The 22,990-nt window shown below is 31.5% G+C and overlaps 1 protein-coding gene across 5 annotated transcripts; it reads right to left on the minus strand.

Annotated features, from left to right (window-relative positions):
- Nucleotides 1–3,222: 3,222 nt before the first annotated feature.
- On the minus strand, nucleotides 3,223–10,790 carry LOC107418857 (uncharacterized). Of its 5 annotated transcripts, none has more exons than XR_007240941.2 (5): nucleotides 10,499–10,790; nucleotides 8,289–10,052; nucleotides 7,932–8,124; nucleotides 3,664–4,030; nucleotides 3,223–3,548 (listed from the first exon to the last, which is right to left on the minus strand). XR_007240941.2 is itself a non-coding variant. In XM_016027542.3 (4 exons), the coding sequence occupies exons 2-4, from the start codon at nucleotides 9,899–9,901 to the stop codon at nucleotides 3,812–3,814; spliced, it is 2,025 nt and encodes a 674-aa protein (XP_015883028.2). In that variant the 5' UTR covers nucleotides 9,902–10,052; nucleotides 10,499–10,790; the 3' UTR covers nucleotides 3,223–3,811. The 5 variants fall into 5 exon arrangements, 3 of the variants coding, with proteins under 3 accessions (XP_015883028.2, XP_024929500.2, XP_024929501.2); XR_007240940.2 differs by having other exon boundaries at nucleotides 3,223–3,551; XM_016027542.3 differs by having other exon boundaries at nucleotides 3,223–4,030.
- Nucleotides 10,791–22,990: the final 12,200 nt, after the last annotated feature.

Here is a 22,990-nt window from a genome sequence, read left to right on the forward strand (position 1 = left end):
TCAAATGCAAAAACAACTTTTTAAAGATCTAAAATGAAATTTATCTAATAAAAAGATAGTAAAATGCATTTAACAAATATATATATATATATATAGCCAAAGCTCAAAAACTTTAATATAAAAATTAAGATTAGTTTCTTTTTTTTAGTTTTTAAATTATATTAAATATTAAAATTTAAAATTATATTTATTAATGGTCAGATTCCAATAATGTTTATTTGTTTTTAAATCTCAATTTTTAATATAATCCAATGATTATAAAAAATGAATAGAATTTTATTTGAAACTATCTCTCTCTCTCTCTCTCTCTCTCTCTCTCTCTCTCTATATATATATATATATATATATATATATATATAGAGATATTTTGATAAATTTTCTATCAAAACCTCATTTATTAGTTTTTGACTTTTTTTCAATGATCAAGAATTAAAAATACATTTGAGATATATACGAATTTTAACAGGATTTATTTTATTTTTTTAAAATTTTAATATTTAACTAAACTAATATAAAAATAAATATGTTTTTAAATTTTAATTTTTAAAAAGATACTATAAATAAAATTTTAATGAAAAATCCATCAAAATACTTTGATAAATTTTGCATAAAAACATCTTGACGAAAAGATCGACCAACGTATATAAAAAAATTGTTTACCTTGATGGAAAGATTTTTTTACCCTCAAACAAAGGTTGGTTTCCATGGGAAGGTAATGTGACCTTTCTAAAAGGATACACTTTCTCATGTGAATTGGCAAAAGATTCTCATTCTCCCTCTCTTTCTCTCTCTAAGACGTGGCCAATTTTCCATTTCTAGTTTTGGCTAAAAGGCGCCTCATATAATTCCCAAGCTGTTTAGCCATCTCTTTGGTTTAAAAATAAATAAATAATAATAATAAAAAAAATTTAAAAAAAAAAATCAATACAAGGCTACCAACATTGACCATGATTCCAAATTTAGGGGGGTTTGATGGTGAATTATTAATTTTATATTTAATAATTTGAAATAAATATGGTATTTCTGGCTTTAGTTGAAAATTTTGCCTCCTTTCTGTAGTTCCAATATAGGGAATGAAAGGGAAAGGAAAAAAAAAAAAAAAAAGTACTCCAAATTCTGGCATTTTGTTTTAAAAGTATTTTTACATTTTCAAAGGAAAATGAAGATTAAGAAAAATAAAAAATAAAAAAAAATGGCCAATATATAAATTTTAGTTCAATAATTAGCTTTTCTGAAAGCACTTGAATTTGTGCTTTGATCTTAAGATATCAAATTAGTATCCAAAAATGTTTGTATTTGTATATATTTATAATAAAAACACAAGCTCATGAATAAAATTTAATTTGTTTTTATTCTCAAATGACTAAACATAATTTTTTTTTCTTTCTTTTTATTCATTTGATGCTTTAGTTTATTGTTTCATCAAATTGTTGATTTAGCAAATTGAATGAGCAGGAAATTCTAAGGAAATAAATCTGAAAAAATAATTATATATTAAAAAAAAAAACAATCATTTAAGGAGAATAAAGAATTAAGAAACATATTGAGGTACATAAAAAACCAATCCAGTGAACCTGAACTACAAACATGGCAATTGTACTACGCGCCAGCAATCAATTAGCGCTTTATTTCTATGAATTGCTTCAATTCTTTTTTAATAATTTATTTTATTTTATTGTTTTAAACCCAAAAAAAAAAAAAAAAAAAAACCCAAAAAAACAGAAGCATTCAATCCTCCAGCTCAAAGAAAAGAAAATAATTTAAAATTCTCTTAAAAGGGGTTTTGGAAAGTGAACATTACCAAAAGGGACGGTCTTGAAAAGGTTTAAATTCTTAGAACCAATTTGCATGTGCAGTAGAAAAACTCAGGAATATTTCAACACCCAAAGAATTTGCCAAGTACCCTTTGCCAAGTACCCTTTCTTCATCTTTGCCCAAAATTCATTAAATTTTATTTTTATTCGTTCATTCATACATTTTTTTAATATATTAAAAATGGGCATTCCAACTGTGATTTATATTTTGAGGAAATATTTGCCTCGCCACTAGATTACTCCTATTTTTAAAAATAAAAAAAAGAAACTGCTATAAAAAATTATAAATCAAAATATAATTCTGCTTTTTTGGGATTTGATAGTGTTTTTATTTATTTATTTTTGAATTGTCATTCCATGTCCCATTGGATATGTCAAAACAGCATTGGATATTTGGTTTGAAAAGAAAATTTCAACCAACCATTAACCAACATATCAATCATTTCAATCATATTTAAAGGGTTTTGGGACTCATCATGTATTTAAAAAAAAATTTAAAAAAAAAAAAAAGGGTACAAACCAATAATGGGCAATACCAATTTTATTGACTAAACCAATTTGGAAAAAGATTTTTCTTATAATAGTTTGTCCCTGAAGTTTTCAGGCAGTAGAAAACTATAAAAATTGTCACATTCAACAATCAATTCTTGGTTTGCAATCTGACATATCATGAAAGAGATAAGATTTGCGTTGTGGTCCACTTCTACTACAACGAATCTTTTTCCTTTTCAACTTACAAGGATGGTATCTTTTAACCAAGCAATTATTAACAGTCATGGTCAGTTTGGTCTCACTCAAGACAAAGTGATTTGGGAAATTGACTACCTCTTCAATTAAACTTCATATTCTTATTATTCTTATTATTCTTATTATTATTATTATCATTTATTTTATCTGGCTAGGGAGAGAACATTCCATTGCATTACTGAAAATAGCTAGATATTTTTCTTCCAAGTACAAACCAAAAGACGATTTTTTTCAGAAACTTAGAAATTTCTCTGAAATAAATGGTCAATAGTTTTAATATAATATATCCATCATTAGAACATAACTATGCCTCTAAAGCTGTCTCTTTCCACAAATTTCGAAAATTCCTTTATAGGATGCCAAAATTCAAAATATCTTCTAATTAATTTCTCATAGGTATTATAACACAGACCCACTGAAGAACCGTTTAAAACAGAGAGATTGGATTGAATTCCACTAAACCACTTCAAATTAAGCCCAATTAAATTGGTTCAAACTCAAAATAGTTCATGCCAATCCATTCCAATCCAGTCTTAGATACCAAATAGATGTATGCAATAATTTTGTCTTTCCTACCTAAGCTTGGCTATTCCATCATCCGTACTGACCAGAAACTGCAGGAAAGTGCAAAAGAATCAATTCTATGTATCAAAAACAAAAATGAAAGTAAAGGTCTATTTTCAATTTCACTTTGCTTTTACCAAGAAAGAACCAACCAATCCTCCACCATTCAAAAGGTACAAGCCATTGCAAAGACTGGAAAACAATGTTGAATTTACAATCCTGAATGATTTCTACATGGTAAATAAAACAACATGAATCTTCAACCTCTATTAGAAGAAGAGCAACTACCGAGTTCGCAGGAATTATAAACAATTAAAATCTTTTTGCAGTTGAAAAGAAGAGAAACTATCTGAACTGAACTGGGGAGCAGGGTGTTTCAGGCAAGAGTTCCGTGGTCCTTGTGCAAACTGTTATTTTTTCCTTCTTCTTTTTTCTCAATAAAATTGGAGAAATACAAAAAGTCAAAAATAAATGAAAATACAACAAAGTTGCATGATTTCATTAGAAAGTGAAGAAGCACCATACATGAACCACATACCTGGTAGAACAACTACGCTCAAGATCAGAAAACCCTCCCACTCCAGTAACAGATGAGCTACAAATAATCACAACAGCTGTTCTTTCACAGCATAAAAGGTCCTCCTCCATACCGGGGGCCTAACCTACTTGTAACCATGTTTTGCATACTACGTTGGTGTAGTTGACGACAAAACGACTTCTATTAGTGGGCGCCCTGGAAGTTTTGTGCGTTCAGAACTTCCTTGCAGAAGAGCTTCCCTTTCAGGGTTGAGAAGTAGAAGCTGCTGCATGTCCTTTGGGAGCACATGGAATACTGCCTGTAGATCTCCCTTAAGTTTTTGGCAAGTTGCAATAGAGTCTGCACTTGCCTTTCCTGATTGCTGCAGCTGAGAATTGCATACAATGAAAAAGGTAAACGGATCACTATAGTTTCTTCATCTACGTAACATCCATAACACAATACAAAGATGAATGCATAATAAAGACCAGGGTTAGAACAAATACATTGTGGACAACAACTCATTCATAAATGGAAGAAAAGGGGTACATCAATGCAATTATTTATCCAGAAAGTGAAAGCCCCAGGGTCTCCTGTAGTAGTATTGTTCATATTCTTTATTTTCCTTATTTATTTCAGATCAACTCAGTGGGGGACAAACAAGATGATTCTTCAAAATAACCTCTCCTTTGGAAAAGAAAAGGGTAAATTCGTATTAGAAATCCAGTAACTGAGGTCCATAGCCCACACAACCTTGTCTATTCGATGCCACAAAGATTATCATACAATTACTACGCAAGCATGTGTTTCCTCCTATTACATGTTTCAAAATTAAAGAATATCACAGAATGGCTGAATAGCAACAAGACATATAGTGTCCACAGAGTAAAACACAAGAAGTAATATATAATTTTTAGGGTCATTAACACATTGCACTCAAACTATGTGCTCTTTTTCCCCTTTCCACCCAAACCTTTAAAAACTGTCACATTGCACCCAAAATTATTCCTTTACTCCATAAGTTTGTATCCTAAGAACAAATTTCAATATTTGTTTAATAGCTTTCATAGTATCATTTTATATCAACTAATTGCAACAAAAACATCTGCAAGCAAGGGACAAACGAGAAATCCCAACCCTTTTTTCTTTATCTATTTTCCATGTTCTTTCATCCCTAAATATTATTTCCCAAACTGCCAAGCACATGACCCTGACATGCTGCTCATTCTGTCCACTTTATATGTCTGTTATCTTTTAGACCAAGAGGAAAAGGCTAGATTAGGGTGCAATGTAAAAAAATTTTACAGATTGGGTTGCGAAGTGAAAAAGCAGTGCATAAGTGCAGAGTTTGAGGACGCAAAATATTTTTAACACTAATCTTTATTATAGGGGAGCTCCAAATGGCTGGGCATGTAAGGTGCCGCAGCAAAATCACAAACATTGTTCATTGAAACCGATTAATAAGATACAGCAGATTTTTCTTCACAGAGAATAGATAAAATATCTTGTCACTCAATTTTACTTGTATTCCCATCATTGATAAAATTAGCTAGCTGCTCAGTCAGACCCTTTAAAACTTCTATGTCAGATAGACTAGAGACCAAAAACAGATTTTTCCTTTTTGTACGAAGCTCTACCAAAATGGAACGAACTCTGATGACTGATTGTGTTGCATCTGGCTGCATCTAATGTTAGTATCAAATCCTAAATGAAATTAATGCCACCATACTGTGGGGTGTCTACCAAATTTAATACTTGAATGTTTAACTACTTATGCACCCAAAATAAAAGTGTTTTAACTACTACAGTATCTTTATGCCCTAAAGAGTTGCGCGGTAGGTAAAGTTGCATTTGATTAATCCGATAGTGTTATTTTCACATGCTATGATGTTGCAAGTGTACCACAGCCAGCAGCTCTTTTTAGCTCTTTCAGATATTCTTAAATTCATCTTCTAGATTCTAGTTCTTAAAGTGTCATGTTACTTGCAAGGCTTCTAATCAAGCACATTGCTCACCTGTACATATACCAAAGCATCCAGGCCAATATCTCCTTTCCCCCAGATAAAGCTCTTGTATCGAAATGTAGACCTTAGTGCAATTTCAAAATTCTCAATTGAATTTCACTTTTGGTTCATCTGTCACATTTCCTTCAGAATAATAACTCATATTTTCCTTCAAAATAATAAATCATCCCGCTTATTATTCTCTGCATCACAATCTACATGATAAAGACTATAAATCATAGGAGGGTTGAAGAAGACTCTAGATCAACTACATTGTTGTAGTTACGTGGTCAATACAAAAATCAATTTCTAATTCGTGTCATGTGTTATGTTAAAAGCTCTCTTAATTCAAACCTATAATTACATCAATAAAATCAACATATAACAGAAAAGGTACTAAACTTGTGATATCAGGCTGATATGGCTTCAGAAGTAAAAAAACACTTCAAGAAGCAATCCAAATATTAGAAATAAAGAGGCACCACATAGGTTCACAATCCTATATACTATTTGAGCCACACCCTATTCCTATCATGGGTATATCCATCGATGAAAAATAGTTTTCTCTTTTCGAGTCAAGGATAAGAAATAAAGAAAAATAATGCAAGAGCCTAAGCTAAGAATAAAGAAATAAGGAAAGGTTATGGAGCCAAGAGAATGAACAATGGACTAGTAATGGTCCAGTCAATTATTTTTCTACTATTAAATTTAATTTCCAACAAATCCCTCTCTCATGGTGCAACTCAAGGTATATTTACTATAAAATCACTTTCCATACTAATCAGCCTTAAGCTCAGAGAGCTGTTTCCTTTGAGTAGTACTTAGAAACTCTGCCTTGAGACCATTTTGCCTAAGCCAATTGAATAGCAAAAAATAAAATTCCCCCTCTTTAAGCAATGACTCCAATCTTGACTCAGATTTCGAAGCAAGCCCCCACTAAGGTTGAGCTCCACCAACCCCACAAAGAACACAAAAACTTGTTCTTTGAGTTCTTGTTCATGACATACCCAACTAAGAACAAGTCCAGAAGAAACTTCCTATCATACTCATCTCAAATTTCAGAAGCAATTTCATGATTCAAGCATATGGCAGGAAGGAAGTCTACACCAAAAAGTTTTAGGTAACCACAAGAAAGAGATAGCTAACTGATTCTCCATCTTTTTAGCTGTCTATAGTTTGCTATGCAAGAGAAGGCCTAAAGCTCTTCTAATTTTTACTATCTAAAAATTAGAAGAGCTTTAGGCCTTCTCTTGCATAGCAAACTATAGACAGCTAACATCTTTTGAATAACTCTCCAAGCCAATAGCTTAATTTTACAAGTCATGTTTACTAATCACTTCAATAGAAAATATCCAAAATTTGATGGAATCTGACAGAAAGAAGACAACTTCACCCAAATAAAGGTCAACTATGAACTATCTCTTTTTCTTTAAGTAGAAAAATGAAAAAGGCAAAATAAAAAAATAAAATAAAAAATTAATAATAAAAAATTACAATTTTGCTCTACTTCAGAGTTCAACATCTCTTTTCTAGCTAAACAGGAGAACGTTAAGACAAATACATATGAAAGACGTCTATCAATAAAGAGAGCAAAGGTGACATCAAATGTATATCTTCTAGAATAAAAGAATAAACCCCTAAAAATTTATTCAGAAATACGAGGAACACCACATGCATGTAAAGAAGCTGTAAGCTCTGAAGAGAAAAAGTAAGAGAAAAGTGCCCTATGATGGGAAAAATTGAAAACTGTCATAACTTAAGAAACAAAAAGCAGTTCTATGGTCGAATAAAACCAAGTCATATCCAGCCTTCCACCAAAATTCTATAGATCTCAATGGTAAATGAGTTGTAATTTATACTATTTAAGACAGAAACAACATCTAAGTTTTGAAGGGCAAAGTGTCTATATATATTGCAATATGGAAACCAGGAGGACGCATTTGATATATAACTTTCACGTGAGCCTATAATATGATATAAAAAGATACCCATTCCTCATCAAAATGAGCAGTATTACTTACTCTCTAACAACTCATATAATAAGTAACAAAAAAATTAAATTCCATGTAATTAAAAACTTCAAAGATGCACATGTGCCACATACACATAAATCATCACTCAATCCCCCTATCTTTAATTCAGTTATAATAGAAATTTGGCTCATGTTGCATCTTAACCTCACACAAAAAGATATCAAGGCTTTCTTAACGACTAGAACTAGCTGAAATAATTTTTTGGTAAGTATAGAGATGGAAAATGACATGCTATCATAGTATGGTACAATACCTGTATCTCTCCAAGAATATGCCTCTCAATTGCATTGAAAGAATCAACACCTTCAAGTTCAGACATCTTTGTTATAAAATTCTGTATGTCTGCATTCATTCTTGCATGCCTCCATAGTCTCTGTTGTTCTTGTTCAGCAACAGCGCGCCTTCTTTGAAACCATGGTCTAAAGTTTGGGCCATTTAAAAACCGCCTACAATAGAATAGAAGATTCAATGCTAAAACAAAAAGACTAACAGATAATCACCATAAGCTACGAAGCACAGATGATGGAATAATGATAAAATACCATATGAAAAGAGAAGGGTGGGTGACAAGTGTGGTACATGATGTATATTGAAATTACATTCTACACACCTGTACAAGTCCAGCCAGTTAGATCTCATCCGCTTTGCCATAAACTTCCCTGGTCCCCTAGCTGATAAGCTTGCAAGAAATTCATCAGCACTAAATTGAGGAAGAAGTGGAGGGTCTACAAATGGAGAAGACCCTTCTGTTGGTGTTGTAGTCTTAAAATATGGGCCAAAAGGTGCCAAAAAATTGGTTGTGAGCTCCAAGAAATGTCGTCGCAGTATTTCATTGTTAACAACAGACATTGACTCCTCAATCCTTGGTGACATCCCAGCATCTATAAGTCTATTCAGGATAGATGTATCTGGCTTGGTTGTTGCACTGTAAGTGCTCCATATGGCTTCCCTATGTTCTGTCATGAGACAAAGGGGACCATCTCGCCTCAACTTTACAGCATTTAACAAACTTGAAGGAGAGAACTTTTTTAAGGAAAGTTGTTGAAGACCAAATACTTCTGGTTTACCAGAAATTCTGCCAGTAGAAGACCTATTAGAAAGGGCAAAGCGGTTTGAATTAGTAGCAGGGCTTCCAACTGAAACAATATGGGGGATGTTACGCAGAGCTTTAAGGAAAAAGAGGTTAGTCACACCCAAAAGCATTGGAGGAAATGTGTCTCCTTCTTGAAGTGAGTTAAGGTAGGCAAATTCAGGATCATGAATTGTAAAATAAGGTCTAAAATCGACGCTACAAAGTAGAGGCGCAATCAAACTAACAAGACCCGCCACAGCCTCAGAACATTGAGCAGGAGTTGGAGCAATGATGAGAATGGGCTCACCAATAAGTAACAATTCCCACAACACCCAAAGCTGCAATAGAAGAGCCCGGAAAATACCAAAAATATCTGAATCATGAAAAAGGCCCTGTGGAATTGACTGATTATTTGGAAGAAAAGGAGCCATAGAAGAAGCGGATTCTTCCAACAAAATTCCACTTTCCAACGGTAAGCTATGAGCAGGTGGCAAGTTCACTTTTAGCATGGCATTCCCAATTGGAAGTTCCATAAGCTTACCATGTACAGGAGCAGGCCACATTGAAACATAAGCAGCAATATGTTCAAGAGCTCTCTTTCCAATATCAAAATACAAAGGGCCCATGATCTGTAACAATGGTTTAAACACACTCGAATAGGGTTTATGGGATAAAATTACAACAGATTTTTGTTCTCCACCCCGCTTTAGTCTCTCGTCATGTCTCTGTCGGTTGAAAACATAACCATACATGTAGCTTGAAACATTAGCATTATTGTCACTTTTCGACCTTCTAGAGAATCCTTTGTCTGTGGAGTTTATAGCTGATTCCTTATCAACAGTAGTCATCTCAGTAGAAGCCTCATTGCTTGCTTGAGAATTTTCCCGCCTCCGTAGACGGAAAAAGAAAATACAATCATGAATGCTTGAACGGTTTTGGTTCTGGGAAACAGAATCAGGGAATGAACTAAAAGCAATTTCAAGTTCCTCATCTTTTGTAAGACAACCAGGTGGGTAACACTCTTCAATAAGCTGACCCTGTTCAAGATCAAACCTAATTATACAAAAGGCCACAACCCATTGTCTCAAGGATTCTGGATCAAGCTTTGGACTGAGTTCCGACTTCACTGAAAATGAAGGAGACCGACTCATTTCCAATAAATTCAATACAGAATGTTATTGATCAAAAGGCCATTCTCCATCATCTTCAGCTATCATTTCCACTATAAAACTATCAAGAATTTCATCCTCCGAAAAGCAGAAAGTAAATTTTCCCAGGGAAAGTGCTATAGAATTTCTCCACCTATAATACATGTAAAAAGAGAAAAATAAGCTTATACAGAACAACCCATATAAGATCATTAACTTTTCAGCTAAAAACAAAACAAAAACCCAAATATAAGAAGCTTTTTTGCGTGACCACAATGATCTCTAATACTCCATAGATACACCGAAGAGGATGCAGAAATAAAGAAGAAATCTAAAAAAACCAAAATTTAACCATGATTTCTAATCATTTCGTTATACAAACTCTGCCCAGATAAGTTAACCCCAAATTCTTGCTTAAAAATGGAAACTTTAACAGTTTACAAAACAATGCGTAAAACAATTAATTCAACCTCCATATTTTAGTATTTTTCCCTCATCTTTTCCAGCAACCAAACATAACGCACAGATACACAGAAACGCGGCCACAACAATAACATCTCAAACTGACAATTATCAATAAATGGGTTGCTCACATTTTACCTGAATTCAATAATCTCGAACCAATCTGGATCGACCCAGTTGGTTAAAAAATCAAATGGGTTGCTCCAGAAAACACTGAAAAGGTTGGAAGGCAATAAACTTTACACCCTGCTGGGCTTGGACAAGCCTCTGGGTCTCTATGAAACGGTAAGAAAATTGGAGGTTTTTTGAGTGTAAATTTGGCAACAACAAAAACTAAATTTTGATTGTTTGAAATATTAAGAGAGAAAGCTCTTTGACCTTTTTTTTTTTTTTTTGTTTTTTTTTTGTTTGGGGCAGGGGGGGCCGCCGGGGGGGAGAGGGGGTGGTGTAAAACGAGAAATATACCACTCGGATTAAGGGAAAGGGTCTCTTTCAATCTTAGGAAACAGAAATCAAGCTGCGTCTCGGTCTCATCTAGAACTGGTACGTAATTGTACTCACTGTAAGACTTTTTGATCCTCTCTGCCGTTAGATTTTTCTTCACGTTGTATCCGTGAACCGTCCTGATTCTTTTTCAGTTAAAATAGCGTTATAAAAGAAATAATTTATCAGAGTTTTGATTTTGATTTTTCTTTTCCAAAAAAAGGAAAAACGATATCCATTTTAATAAGAGAAGCAGTTTAGATTTCAATTTAAAATATTAATTTGTAGTCTATGAACTATAAAGCAATATTTTGTTGCCGTTGGATTATGTATATTTTGTAGGGAGAATAAATGACTTTTTAATTAAAAAAATTGGCGTCATTGCAAAAGGGTTTAAAATTACTTTTTAAAAATATAGAATGTGTTTGGTTAAAAAAACAAAAAAAAAAATGAAATCATTATTTTATTTTGAAAAATCATATTGATGGAAAGAAAGAACAACATAAACAAGATGATTCTTGATAAATCAATTTCTAATATAAAAGTGATTCCTAATAATCATATTCTAAAACGGCCCCTATATATAATTTAAAAGATATATATAGTGAAACAATGACATGAAAAAATGAGTATTGGAACCAATAATAACTGAACTTATCTTCATTTACACTTCAATTACTTACTATTATTATTATTAGTATTATTTTGACAATCACATCCCAAATTCAAAAAAACTTATATCTCTTTAAGAGTTGGTAGTCACTCCTCTAATACACATATAGTCCCATATATGTTTTAAAGTAGAGAGAATAATATAGGTTGACATATGTATTAGATAGTACCAACTCCCATAATACAATATAATAAAATGACATAAATCTGTACAATAGTTATGGATATGGTTTTAGATTAACTATACTATATATTAGTATCATCCAATATGATCCAATAAACTCATTAATATGTAAAAAACCCATTAATAAGGATATTTTCATAATTATATAAGTATAATGTAAGATTTATGATCACTGAAGAATGCACGATAATAAAAAGGCATGATCAATAAACAATATATTGTGGCGGATTATGATGGCTAAGGGTGAACCTCATAGGAGCTGCCTTGAGAATCTCCTAGGATTTTCGGATAGTCTCCCCTAATGAAATTTCATTTAGCAATCTTAGCATCACCTACCGTGGACAACCAAAGTACACTATAAAATAATATCTCAATATATAAAGATAAAATCACAACAGCATGCAAATATCAATTACAGTTAACAATTAAACCCATCATACTACTAGGTTACTATTATGTCCATACTTTATATTAGAACATTTTAGAAATAAATATAAATATAAGTTATACAAATGGTACGAATAAGTTTACAAAGATAAAGACAAAGCAAGGAAATATAAAATACTGCTGCTACAGTGAAAACTGTAAAAATGATATGTGATGCATGAAGGAGACTTCCACTAATTGTATGGACCTAGGAAAACAAATTTAAAATAAGTAAAATATGAGATAAAAATAATTCAATGAGTGTACAATAGAAAATTAATATTTTTATTTTTTGTCTCAAAAGCTCTTGTTTTACTCTTCCGAAAAGTTTTCTTTTTAAAATTCATTTCACAAACCCAACTTATGCCTCAAATCAATATCAAAACTAATACTTAGATATAATAATTAAATAATCATTAAAACACTACAAATAAGATCAATCATGATTAAATATTGACATAAAACAATATCCATATAAATTCATAAAATAATCATAGAAAATCCATAAAAATTTATAAATATATCATAAACCCAATAACGTACCAAAAAATTAAACAATGTATCATACGATATACTTAGTGCTACCAAGTGGTGCATGACATTTCAGACCACCATCAACAGTAATGAAAAGGAAATAGAAATCAAAACCATGGGATGAACCAATCATACAATCCTTAACATCCCAAAAGTATTATGGCAATATAAACTATGAGAATAATCCATCTCATGATCCTTAACTTCTTAAAAGTGTCATGACAATAGATAAAACATAGGGACAAACCGATCTCACAACTTTTAACATCTCAAGATGTCGTGGCAATCAAGCATGCTAATAACGTAATAACATAACCGAATAACTAGTACTACATGGTATATTAATTAATAATACTGTACCATAAAGCATAATTTAATATTCAAATACAACTATTTATTTAAATATTTCAAAAATTCTAAATCACCATTTCATGTTAAAACATAAATATCAACAATGAAATATATACTACCATAAATTATTTTAAAACACTTTGAAAAACAAATCATCTAAACCTGTTTTAAAATATATACAACTTTTCAATCTACTTTCTTAAAATTAATTATTTTCTAAAATGATTAAAACATTAATTCAAATGCCAAGATATTTATATACTAAGATTTATAGTTCACTATGAACTTATTAGAATTCAAAACCATTTCAAATCTTGTCAAAGTCATACAAAATAATAACATATATATGTAACAATAGATATTTATATATGCTTAAACAATTATTTAAATAAAACCATATGTATATGCAGAATATTTAAACTATTTATAAATTATACTAATATGCCTAAAACATTTAAAAATATAAGTGCCTTCAAATGCGATATAAGTACGATATAAGTGCCTTCAAATGATATAAGTGCCTATAATATAATAAACTATTCTTCAAACTCCGAAAATCAAACCAAACACATGAATGCGTTCCAAATGTTTTAAAATAATTATATAACTATAAAATTACAATAATTGAACACTGAATGGTCCAAGTATACTGCGAACCATTAGGATTCAGTATTCAAAATTAAGGTCTTTCACTCGACAGTCAATTTTATGAAATTGAACTTTTCAATAGTTCTTACTAATATCTAATTACACTAAACCAACTCCTATTTGGTCCTAAGTTGTCCAATTTTAACTGGTATTTAGGTAATTGATCAAAAAATGGAAATATATTCAAATGATGTCCAATATCACAAACTTTATATCAATGGAAAGTTTGTGGAATGGTTAATAAGAATTTACATGCACCTTGGTCCGAAAACATCGCTGGTGGTCTTAAAATACGTTAGAAAATTCAGCTAGATTTGATATTGATGGATCTCTCAAACTACAAAGAATTTTGACAAACAATGGGTATTAATGGATTCAAAGAGTCCAAAAATAGTGGGTAAGAGGTAAAAATAGTTGGTAAGAGGTATGGATCAAGCTGGAATGACCGAAAAATGCCTAACTCACTGGAAAACCCACAACTCACCGTTGCTAGCCGCCAATCTTGACTTGTGCGTTAGCTAATTGATCGGAGAATTTGTGGTCGAGGTCACCTCGAGTGGGCTTCCATGATGGTAGGCTTGTGTAGTGTTCGGATGGCTAGAAAATGATCAAAACGGACTTGACCCGGTTGGTATTCAAAAGGGTTTGGGCCAACCTAGTTCAAGTCTCTCTTGGGTCTGCTGTTTTTTTGGGACTTTTTTGAGTATTTTTAAAATTGTTTAATGAAAATAGGCTTCCCCACATATATATAGGCTTTTAGGTCAGTAACAGATAAAAATTTGGAATTGGTTTGGAAACTGATATAATTGTTACAAGAGATTTTTTAAAACTATAACTTTCTAACTGTAACTCGAAATCATGAGTGCCACTAATTTATAAACTCGTATTGATGTATTTTATGCAATGATATGACAATCAAACCTAAAACTTGACTATACAAAAGTCAAACCTATGACCCATATATGGTCAAACTTATTCAAAAATTCAAAATTTCAGGTATTTTCTGGGAGGGAATATAATGCCACCATAGTCAGTATAGGCAATTGCAAGGCATTAGCAGGCTATCTTATTAACGAAGCCCATCTGGTGTCCAATCCGATATCGACCAGATGTGTAATAGTGATGGTTCAAATGTAAAACATGCACTCTCTTTGATAGTGCACTACTCCACCGCTATAATTTCATTCGAAAAAATGCGAGCTTCTCAAAAGTAATCTAAGATTTTTCCAAGTCTTGAAGTGTTATCCAAGGACTAAATCACAGGATCTTAATTAGTCGAATCCTATCCAATTAATTATGAATTCCAAACTCTCTTGTCAATCCACCTATGTCATAGGAAAGATTCTAATTTATTTAATATCAGGATGTTAAACCCCATAATTTCCATACAAAGTTTCAAGCTAATTTCCAATTCACATATTGAATCTTAGTGAATGTATCAAATAATCTTTTGAAAAGGAAATTCCCAACCTCACAGTCCACTCGCCCAAAATCATGTGCATTGGACAAGCTTCCAATTACATTAATATTTTGGATGCTTTCCTTACCTTAAGCATATCACATGCCATCCAATGGTACAAGATTCGATACATATATATATATATATATATATATATATAAAGAGAGAGTCTAGCGTTAGGTCTGATCGGATGCTTAATGTTCAAACCAAAAACATGTTAAAATTCTTAGCCATTGGATTGTCACACTTGACACGGACAGCTTAGATGGAATTGCAACTCATGTGAGAAAGTTTGCCCAAATCTCCCCTTCCCATTCATATAATGGCTTTTCTCCTTTGATTCCCATTTGCACATTTCTCTTCTCCTCTTCTTCTTTTCTCTTTTACTTCCTCACTTCCACCGTTCCAGCGACATTGTAAGCCATCACTATCTCCAGCTCGCATGTAAGCCGTTCCAGACCCCATGCAAGCTATTCCAGCCCCACCACACTAGCCATCCTAAATCCAACCCCACCATTCTAGCCACCCCAAATCTAGCCTAACTGGCCAAATGATCAGAACCAAAAAGGGTCGCTACTGTGAGTGCCAGACCACTACCTCAGATTCCCCGCTACTTCCACTCGCCAGCCCTACTCATCGACAATTCCAAATCCATCTAGGGCTGGGTTAAAGGTTAGTATATGAAAATCAAAATGTAATTTCAGTCAACTTAATTGCTCATAACATTCATAGGTTTTAGAACTTCTACTTTTTCCTTGTGATGAATTCAGTGTACAATTTTTGTGTGTAATATGTGTATAGAAGACAAAAGTTATGCCATACATAAGTAGTTTCAATAGACTAGAGGTTTTCCTAATTTTAGTATGCATTCTCAATGGGAAACTGATATATAAATTCCATTTAATTTCTCAATGTTATATTCTTTTATTTTTAAATTTTTTGTTTTTGGAGAATATGTTATATTCATTTATTTGGCAGAAGAAAAGAGGTAATTGTACACACAATATATAGCGTGACAGAAGAAAACAGGTAATTGTAAAAGATATTAATGCAGTTCTATATCTATATTACTCATGTGGATAGGAGTCACTTTAAGGCATTACACACTTATAAATCCATTAACTCTCTTGTTACTTTTGGTTTATCTTGCTCTTATTTGCTTTACATGGTTCTATTTTTGACAATGTTTACTTTGGAACCTGAAAAATAGTAGACTAGTTTTAGTTAAGATAACTTAAGATCTTAGTTTTGCAAGTAAGGTTGTATGGAGGGCTAACCAATTTGAAGAATTATTATTCCCTAGTTGCAAGGTAAAGTTCAATAATTTCTTTTTATTTTTGTCTTTCTTATATTAGTGGTTATGGTTATATCCCAATTTAATTTGAAGAACAATGTGCATTAATTTGTTAAGTGAGTGTTGCACAAACAATGAGCGCAAATAACTGAAAGGTGTGTTTCTTTTTATTATTTCGAGCAATTATAATAATTTTTCCAATTTTTGTGTCTTGAATTTAAAATTTTTCAAATGTAAAAGTGGGTGGTTAGGTAAAAATGAGAAATATAAAATTATAATAACCAAAAGAGTGCATTCCTTGTCTTTTGGAATAGGCTATTTTGGGAGCTCTATGGAGCGGCCCAAGGTATCCCCTTTTGTTTGAACTTTTACTTCAAAGTTTGAATCTGTGCTTTTCATATGATATCCGGGCTTTTTAATCAATTTTAATCCCTTCTAGGAAAAGGAAAAATACATGTTAATGGATTTTTCTATATATAGGTATAATTGAATGGTATATGAGGTGGAGGCTTAATTTGGGGATTTGGACTAAAACAATTGAATATGATGTATATTTTTATAAGCATTGAATAAGCATTGTTTGAACAACGTGTAGGTTAAAAGAGATAGCATTGTACCTTTAATTGCTTTGATGCATTCTTGTTATTTGCATGGAGACATGCAAATGCGCTTTGGCATGAGCTGAATGGTTATTGCTTTGGTATTTATTTGATCCTTGTTGGCTTAGTTTTTCTACAGTTATGGTATTTAAATCAATGCAAGATCTATTTACATGTTTGAAAAGCTGGAAACTTTTTAAATGCATCATGGGCTGACTCTAGAACTAAAAGTAAAAATTCTTTTTTATTCAGGTTTCAATCCTTAGGAGTAAAAATCAGCAAAGAAATGGTGTAGACCATTTTGAAGCGCGGATTGATCTTTCTGGAGAAAAGCTGCTACGAACCATCTAATGCTTGAGCACATTGCAGCTATTACCCTTCATATTAGTGACAATATGAGTGCTGAAAATTAATGTTGAATTGTACCATGAACAAGTTTTAAATTTATTAGAAAAGAAAATTTTGATAATGTTATCAAATGATTGGATAGAAATTGTTGTAGCTCACGAGCTTTGAAAGTATAACTTGGATGTTTGTGTTGTGAACTAATTATAGAAATTTAAGTTCCATAAATTCTTGTTGCATTTTTCTTCTTTCCTTTTTTCTTTTGTTTTTTAATGAAAGATTAGTTTTTTAATGGATTTAAGTTATGGCATTCTTCCCTTTTTTTGGTTCCCCCATATAGCCAGCAACTATAATATGACAATTATTTTCAATGTTTTAGTTACTAAATGACTAAACGGTAGCTTTCAACAAGTATATCTTATTAAGATACATTTTTAAAAATTTAGTCGTATGATTCTCTCAAGAAGCGAAAGGAAATATTGCTAATAGAAAATGAAGAAACAAAAACACAATATTTTCTTCACGAAGCTTCTAAAAGGTTCTTTAAATATAACTATTATAAGTGAAATATACATATTCCAAGTAACAAATTGTCTACATCTTCCCTTTACCAGCACTAAACAGAAATTGAGATCTAAAAACAAATAAAGAAGTAACTATTCATTAAATGATACTACCTGCATCAACAACGCAGCAAGCGTTCTCATCATTCACATGCTAGTTCAACTGTTGCAACAGTTCCTAATTTTGCAGAGCCATTGCCGCTTAAGGAATTCACACCCTCGTTATGGGCCTTTAGGACCAACTGTGTTGCTCTAATAGTTAAAGGCAAAAATAAAAGGAAAAGGTAAAAAGATGAAAATATATATGACATTAAAACAAAGGGAAAATAATGTTGCGACTGATGTGGTCCTTGAAGGATGTAAATGCACATTCGTTAGGAGAAGGAATATCCACCAAATGAAATTCAACTGACCAAAAATCATAAATATTAACAAGTCTGTTTCACAAGATCATGCCTTGACTTTTAGGTTACAAAGCAAAGGATATTTGCTTATTGATATCATTTACATGATAAAGACTAAGAACTTTGAGGATTATGAAAGCATCTTATCTATGAATAGCTAATAAAACCTATTTCCAAACACAAGTATAAACATGAGATTATTCACTACATTAATAAAGATTGCCTAGAATGCCATTAGAAAAGTTAAATGCTAGCTAATGCAAATAGAGGTGCTGTTTTTCCTACTACATTCTTGTACTTGACATGTCCGTTCGGTTGTCTGTTAGCCCATTGGACAAGTGAAGGTGGTTGCCAACACAGCATCAACATACTCCTATTTGTCCATTTTCCAAAAAATTAAACAACCACATGAAAGTTTCAAGCGCTGGAGAAATTACTAGAAGTTATGAATCCGTTCCTGTTCCACTGTGTAGCACCACCCTATCCATCCTCCAAAAGACAATATATAAAAAATCTCCATTGAAAAAAAGATCATATTCTTGATATTTATTTAAGAGAAATAATGCCAGACACTATCAACACTTTCTCATTCATTTTCTTATTTTGTATTTTCTGGTTGAAATTTACATATCAACATCAGTTGCTATTTTACGTCTTTAAAGTACATACACACTGGTCATATGACTCGTCAACTCTAATGTTAACTTCTTATTCTCCTACCTTTGCAATGGAAAAAGTTCAAAAAGAAATTAAAGAAAGTCTTGTGAATGAAAAGTCTAAAACCCTCAATCCCCATTCCCATTGCAATAGTAATTTCAACATGTCTCGTACATATGTTTTGACTTGTACAGGCAAGATAATGTAATATATTCTTATGAAGCAGATAAACTTAAGTGTATATTTCTAGAACTATATAGCTAAAAATATGTGGAAATATAATCAAATGAAGTTAATTCAAAAGATTCAGCTGATTGTAGAAGGGGAATCAACTTTACTGTAAAGTTGATTCCTGTACTGCTAACAGTGTTTAAGCAGATGAATATGGATACAGAAATAGAAACCATCATACTTTGGTAGCCCACTAAAAAGAAATTCCAAAAAGAGAATCTATGTCAGTGACATCAAATATAAAACCTATTGGATAAACTAGGAACTGAATGAAAAGTAGGGTTCATCTGGAAAACATTAAGCTTATCGGAAGTTCACAAGAGAAATAGTGATCGTGCTAGTTGCATAAAAAGCAATGGTTCCCTTTACAGTTGAAATCCAATTATTACAAAGATTTCAGCCGATCCAACTCGAGGTCAAAGATTTCAAATTCAAATTCCGATGTTGGTGTGAGCTGGTGTGGGAATCAGATTTGCAAGCTAGTGAAAGCGGGAATGGGAATTAGATTTGCTAGCGGGAAGGGGAGATTAGGGCGAAATTTCTCACATGAGTTGCAATTCCATCTGAGCCGCCCATGCCAAGTGTGACAATCCAATGGTTAGAAGTTTGAACATGTTTTTGGTCTGGACATTAAGCATCCGATCGGATTTGATGCTAGACAATCTCTATATGAGATATAAATATATATATATATATATATATATATATATATATATATATATATATATGAGAAATTCTATTATCCGGACGTCCGGATTCTTAAATTTTCGAACTACTAGCAATCACATTCGCTAACACACTTGCTAACTTCTATAGCTGACATGTATCTTCCAACTTTTTTTAAAAACCATGACATGTATCTTCCAACTTTTTTTAAAAACCAAGGCACAATTCAAACAAGAATTTGACCTCCTCTTTTAAATTTATTACAATATTGCCATTCTATTATTTAAATACAAAACTTCTAATTTACAAATGTTTCTTTTCTTTCTTACTTTTTCTTTTCTATTTATTTATTTATTTTTTATTTTTTTTTGGAAGAATCTGGCTTCCTATTTATAACATATCCAAAACAATAATAAAATTTATATTTTTTCATATAAAGCTAATTAGAATTACTTTTTTTAGGAAACATAGATAACTAGAATAAAGTAAATATTTTTAATAAAATTAAGAAACACTTTAATTTGATATATGTTTATTTAATTATGTTGCATCGTGCTTACTTAATTATATTGCATCATATTTAAAAACACATGTGAAATAAAAGTTTCTTAATTGTATTAAAAATATTTACTTTATTTAAAATCTATTTTTCATAAAAAGTAAGATTAATTAGCAATGTATAAATAAATATTCATTTATTGTTATTTTGGATATATGTTGTGTTATTCTTAAAAACATATAAAATAAAAAATATATTTTAAAAAAAAATTGGAAAAGAAATATTTGTAAAAAAAGAGTTTTGTATGAAAGTTAAAGGAATAGGAATACTGTAATAAACACAGAAAAGGTGAAATTATTGTTTTAAGCATTGTATTGATTTTGGAAAGAGTTGTGAGACACATGTCAATTGTAGAAATGAGTGAGTGTGTTAGCGTGTGTGCAAGTGAGTGTTGCTGGCAATCCTTTTTTTTTTCAAACCATTTGAGTCGTTGATTATTTAATCCAACAGTATCTAATATTTAGCACATTGTTAGTTCGTAAATTTGACAATCCGGACGTCTGAATAATAGAACTTCTCATATACATATATATTTCATCCTGTATAGCTGAACATCCAGCATTGCTTCTAAACCTTCCTTCTCATGTGATCTTCTTACTACCACACTGAATCTATAATTTTCCTTGTCCATCCATGTATAACGTCCACAAGTTACATCCTCAACCAAAAATTTTGCACCTGATCAGTTGAACCAAATCTAGCTATATTCTATCCAAATCCACCACAAAGCACTCTGCATAACTGCAGATACTTCCCGGTGAGTTTTCTTCCTTGCTATGGTTCCAAGCACAATGAACTTTTTTTTTTTTTTTTTTTTTGGGAATATCATCTAATCAACCATAATCCATCAAAAATTTACAAGAACAAATCTTCAACAAAAGTTCTAATGCTCAAATTGTTGGGCCAAGGAAATTCCAAACCTCAGGTACATATTCTTCTTTTCCTTTTTTGGATCTTTTAACGACACGTATTCTGCAATTTTTCTTTGACTATAACATAACATTAAAAGTTTGGGAACGTCCCTTGGCAGGCACGCGCTTTCATCTCTTTTTTATTTAATTGTACCTAAACAACATGATGTACGCACCCTAATTTTGATGCTTAAACTGCAAAAACTTGTAAAATCTAAATATTCTTACTGCGTAACAATCTTGGTCTAGGATTCTCTTTTTAATTTGTGAGACCAAGGAAATTATTGGTCCATTGTTCCATTCTTGCAGGAAAATCCCCAACCGATATACCTGCTCCATCAACCGAGCCATTCCATTCCTTTAACCCTTTTATCAATATATGTACCAGCCATCTCAACTTCCATTCACACATGTTGGCTAATTAATCAGAGCAACTAATATGCCAATAGGTATTTTTATTCCTCATAGCTTTATTCTTTCATTAATGTTAAGACTTTTTCCTTGTGCTGTCTTGGGTTAAGGTTCTCTTTCCACTCTTGTATCCATTGGCATTCTTCTCAACCTAAAGTATTAGTTATGTACTTAGATATCTCAGGCAAATCTTCCATTTTGTCGTACCGAAAAAATGTTTATTTTTAATTTTAGTCACTACGTAAGCCATCAAACTGATTTTGCATGCATAGACGCACCACTTTCAATTAAAGATTCTTTGTCCAAATAAAATTACTGCATCATTCATGACTCCTCAAACACGTTTGATGACTTCTTTTAATTTCATCCAAGTATCCATCCATGTCTTTCTCCAAGTCATGTGGCACATCTCATTTGGTAATAGGAAATCAACTCTTACATGCCTTTCTTTTCTTTGAATTAAATGCTTGCCGTGTCTTTACTTAGTCCCACCTCCACATACATACATACATATATATGTGTGTGCATCTGTCCTTAAAAACGATAGTTTTTTAAAAAACCATCATTTTTATGTGATAGTATTGATAAAGGTTTCTTCAAAAATTATCATTTTTGAGGACATCCGTACCATAAAAATATATGAACGTCTGCTTCATATATATATATATATATATATATGCCTATGCATGCACTAGCGTACATAGTCACGTATAAGAGCGGAGCCAGATTTTTAGACAGTAGGGGAAAATGTAAGTAAAAATAAAATGGAACAAAAATTCTTTCTAAATTTGTAGAAAATAATATAAAACATTATTAAATTCTATAGTATAAAAACAAAAATAATTTGTAATATAATATTTCAATTATATCAAAAAATATAAATATTGTCAACTCGGTTAACAAATTAAAATAACTTTTTTGAAAAACATGTTCAACAAAAGAAATTATACTTTTCAAAAAAAAAATGAAAGAATTAATTAAAAAAAAGAATAAGTGTAAGTATTTTTGTTTAATAATGTTATTAATATCTAGTTTTTGAATTTCATAATACACATATATAGTATATAAGATTAAAAAAAAATACAATTTAAAATTCAAAAGAAATATAATTAGCCAAAATAATTAACTTTTAAAAATTATTAGAGTACTTTTTTTATAATAAATTTATTTAAATTATTTGTTATGATTTTTAGGTGACAAAACATTTTGTTTTGTTATTTATTTTTTTTTTTT

The sequence above is a fragment of the Ziziphus jujuba genome, chromosome 2 (assembly GCF_031755915.1).
Source record: "Ziziphus jujuba cultivar Dongzao chromosome 2, ASM3175591v1".
Classification (NCBI taxonomy): domain Eukaryota; kingdom Viridiplantae; phylum Streptophyta; class Magnoliopsida; order Rosales; family Rhamnaceae; genus Ziziphus; species Ziziphus jujuba.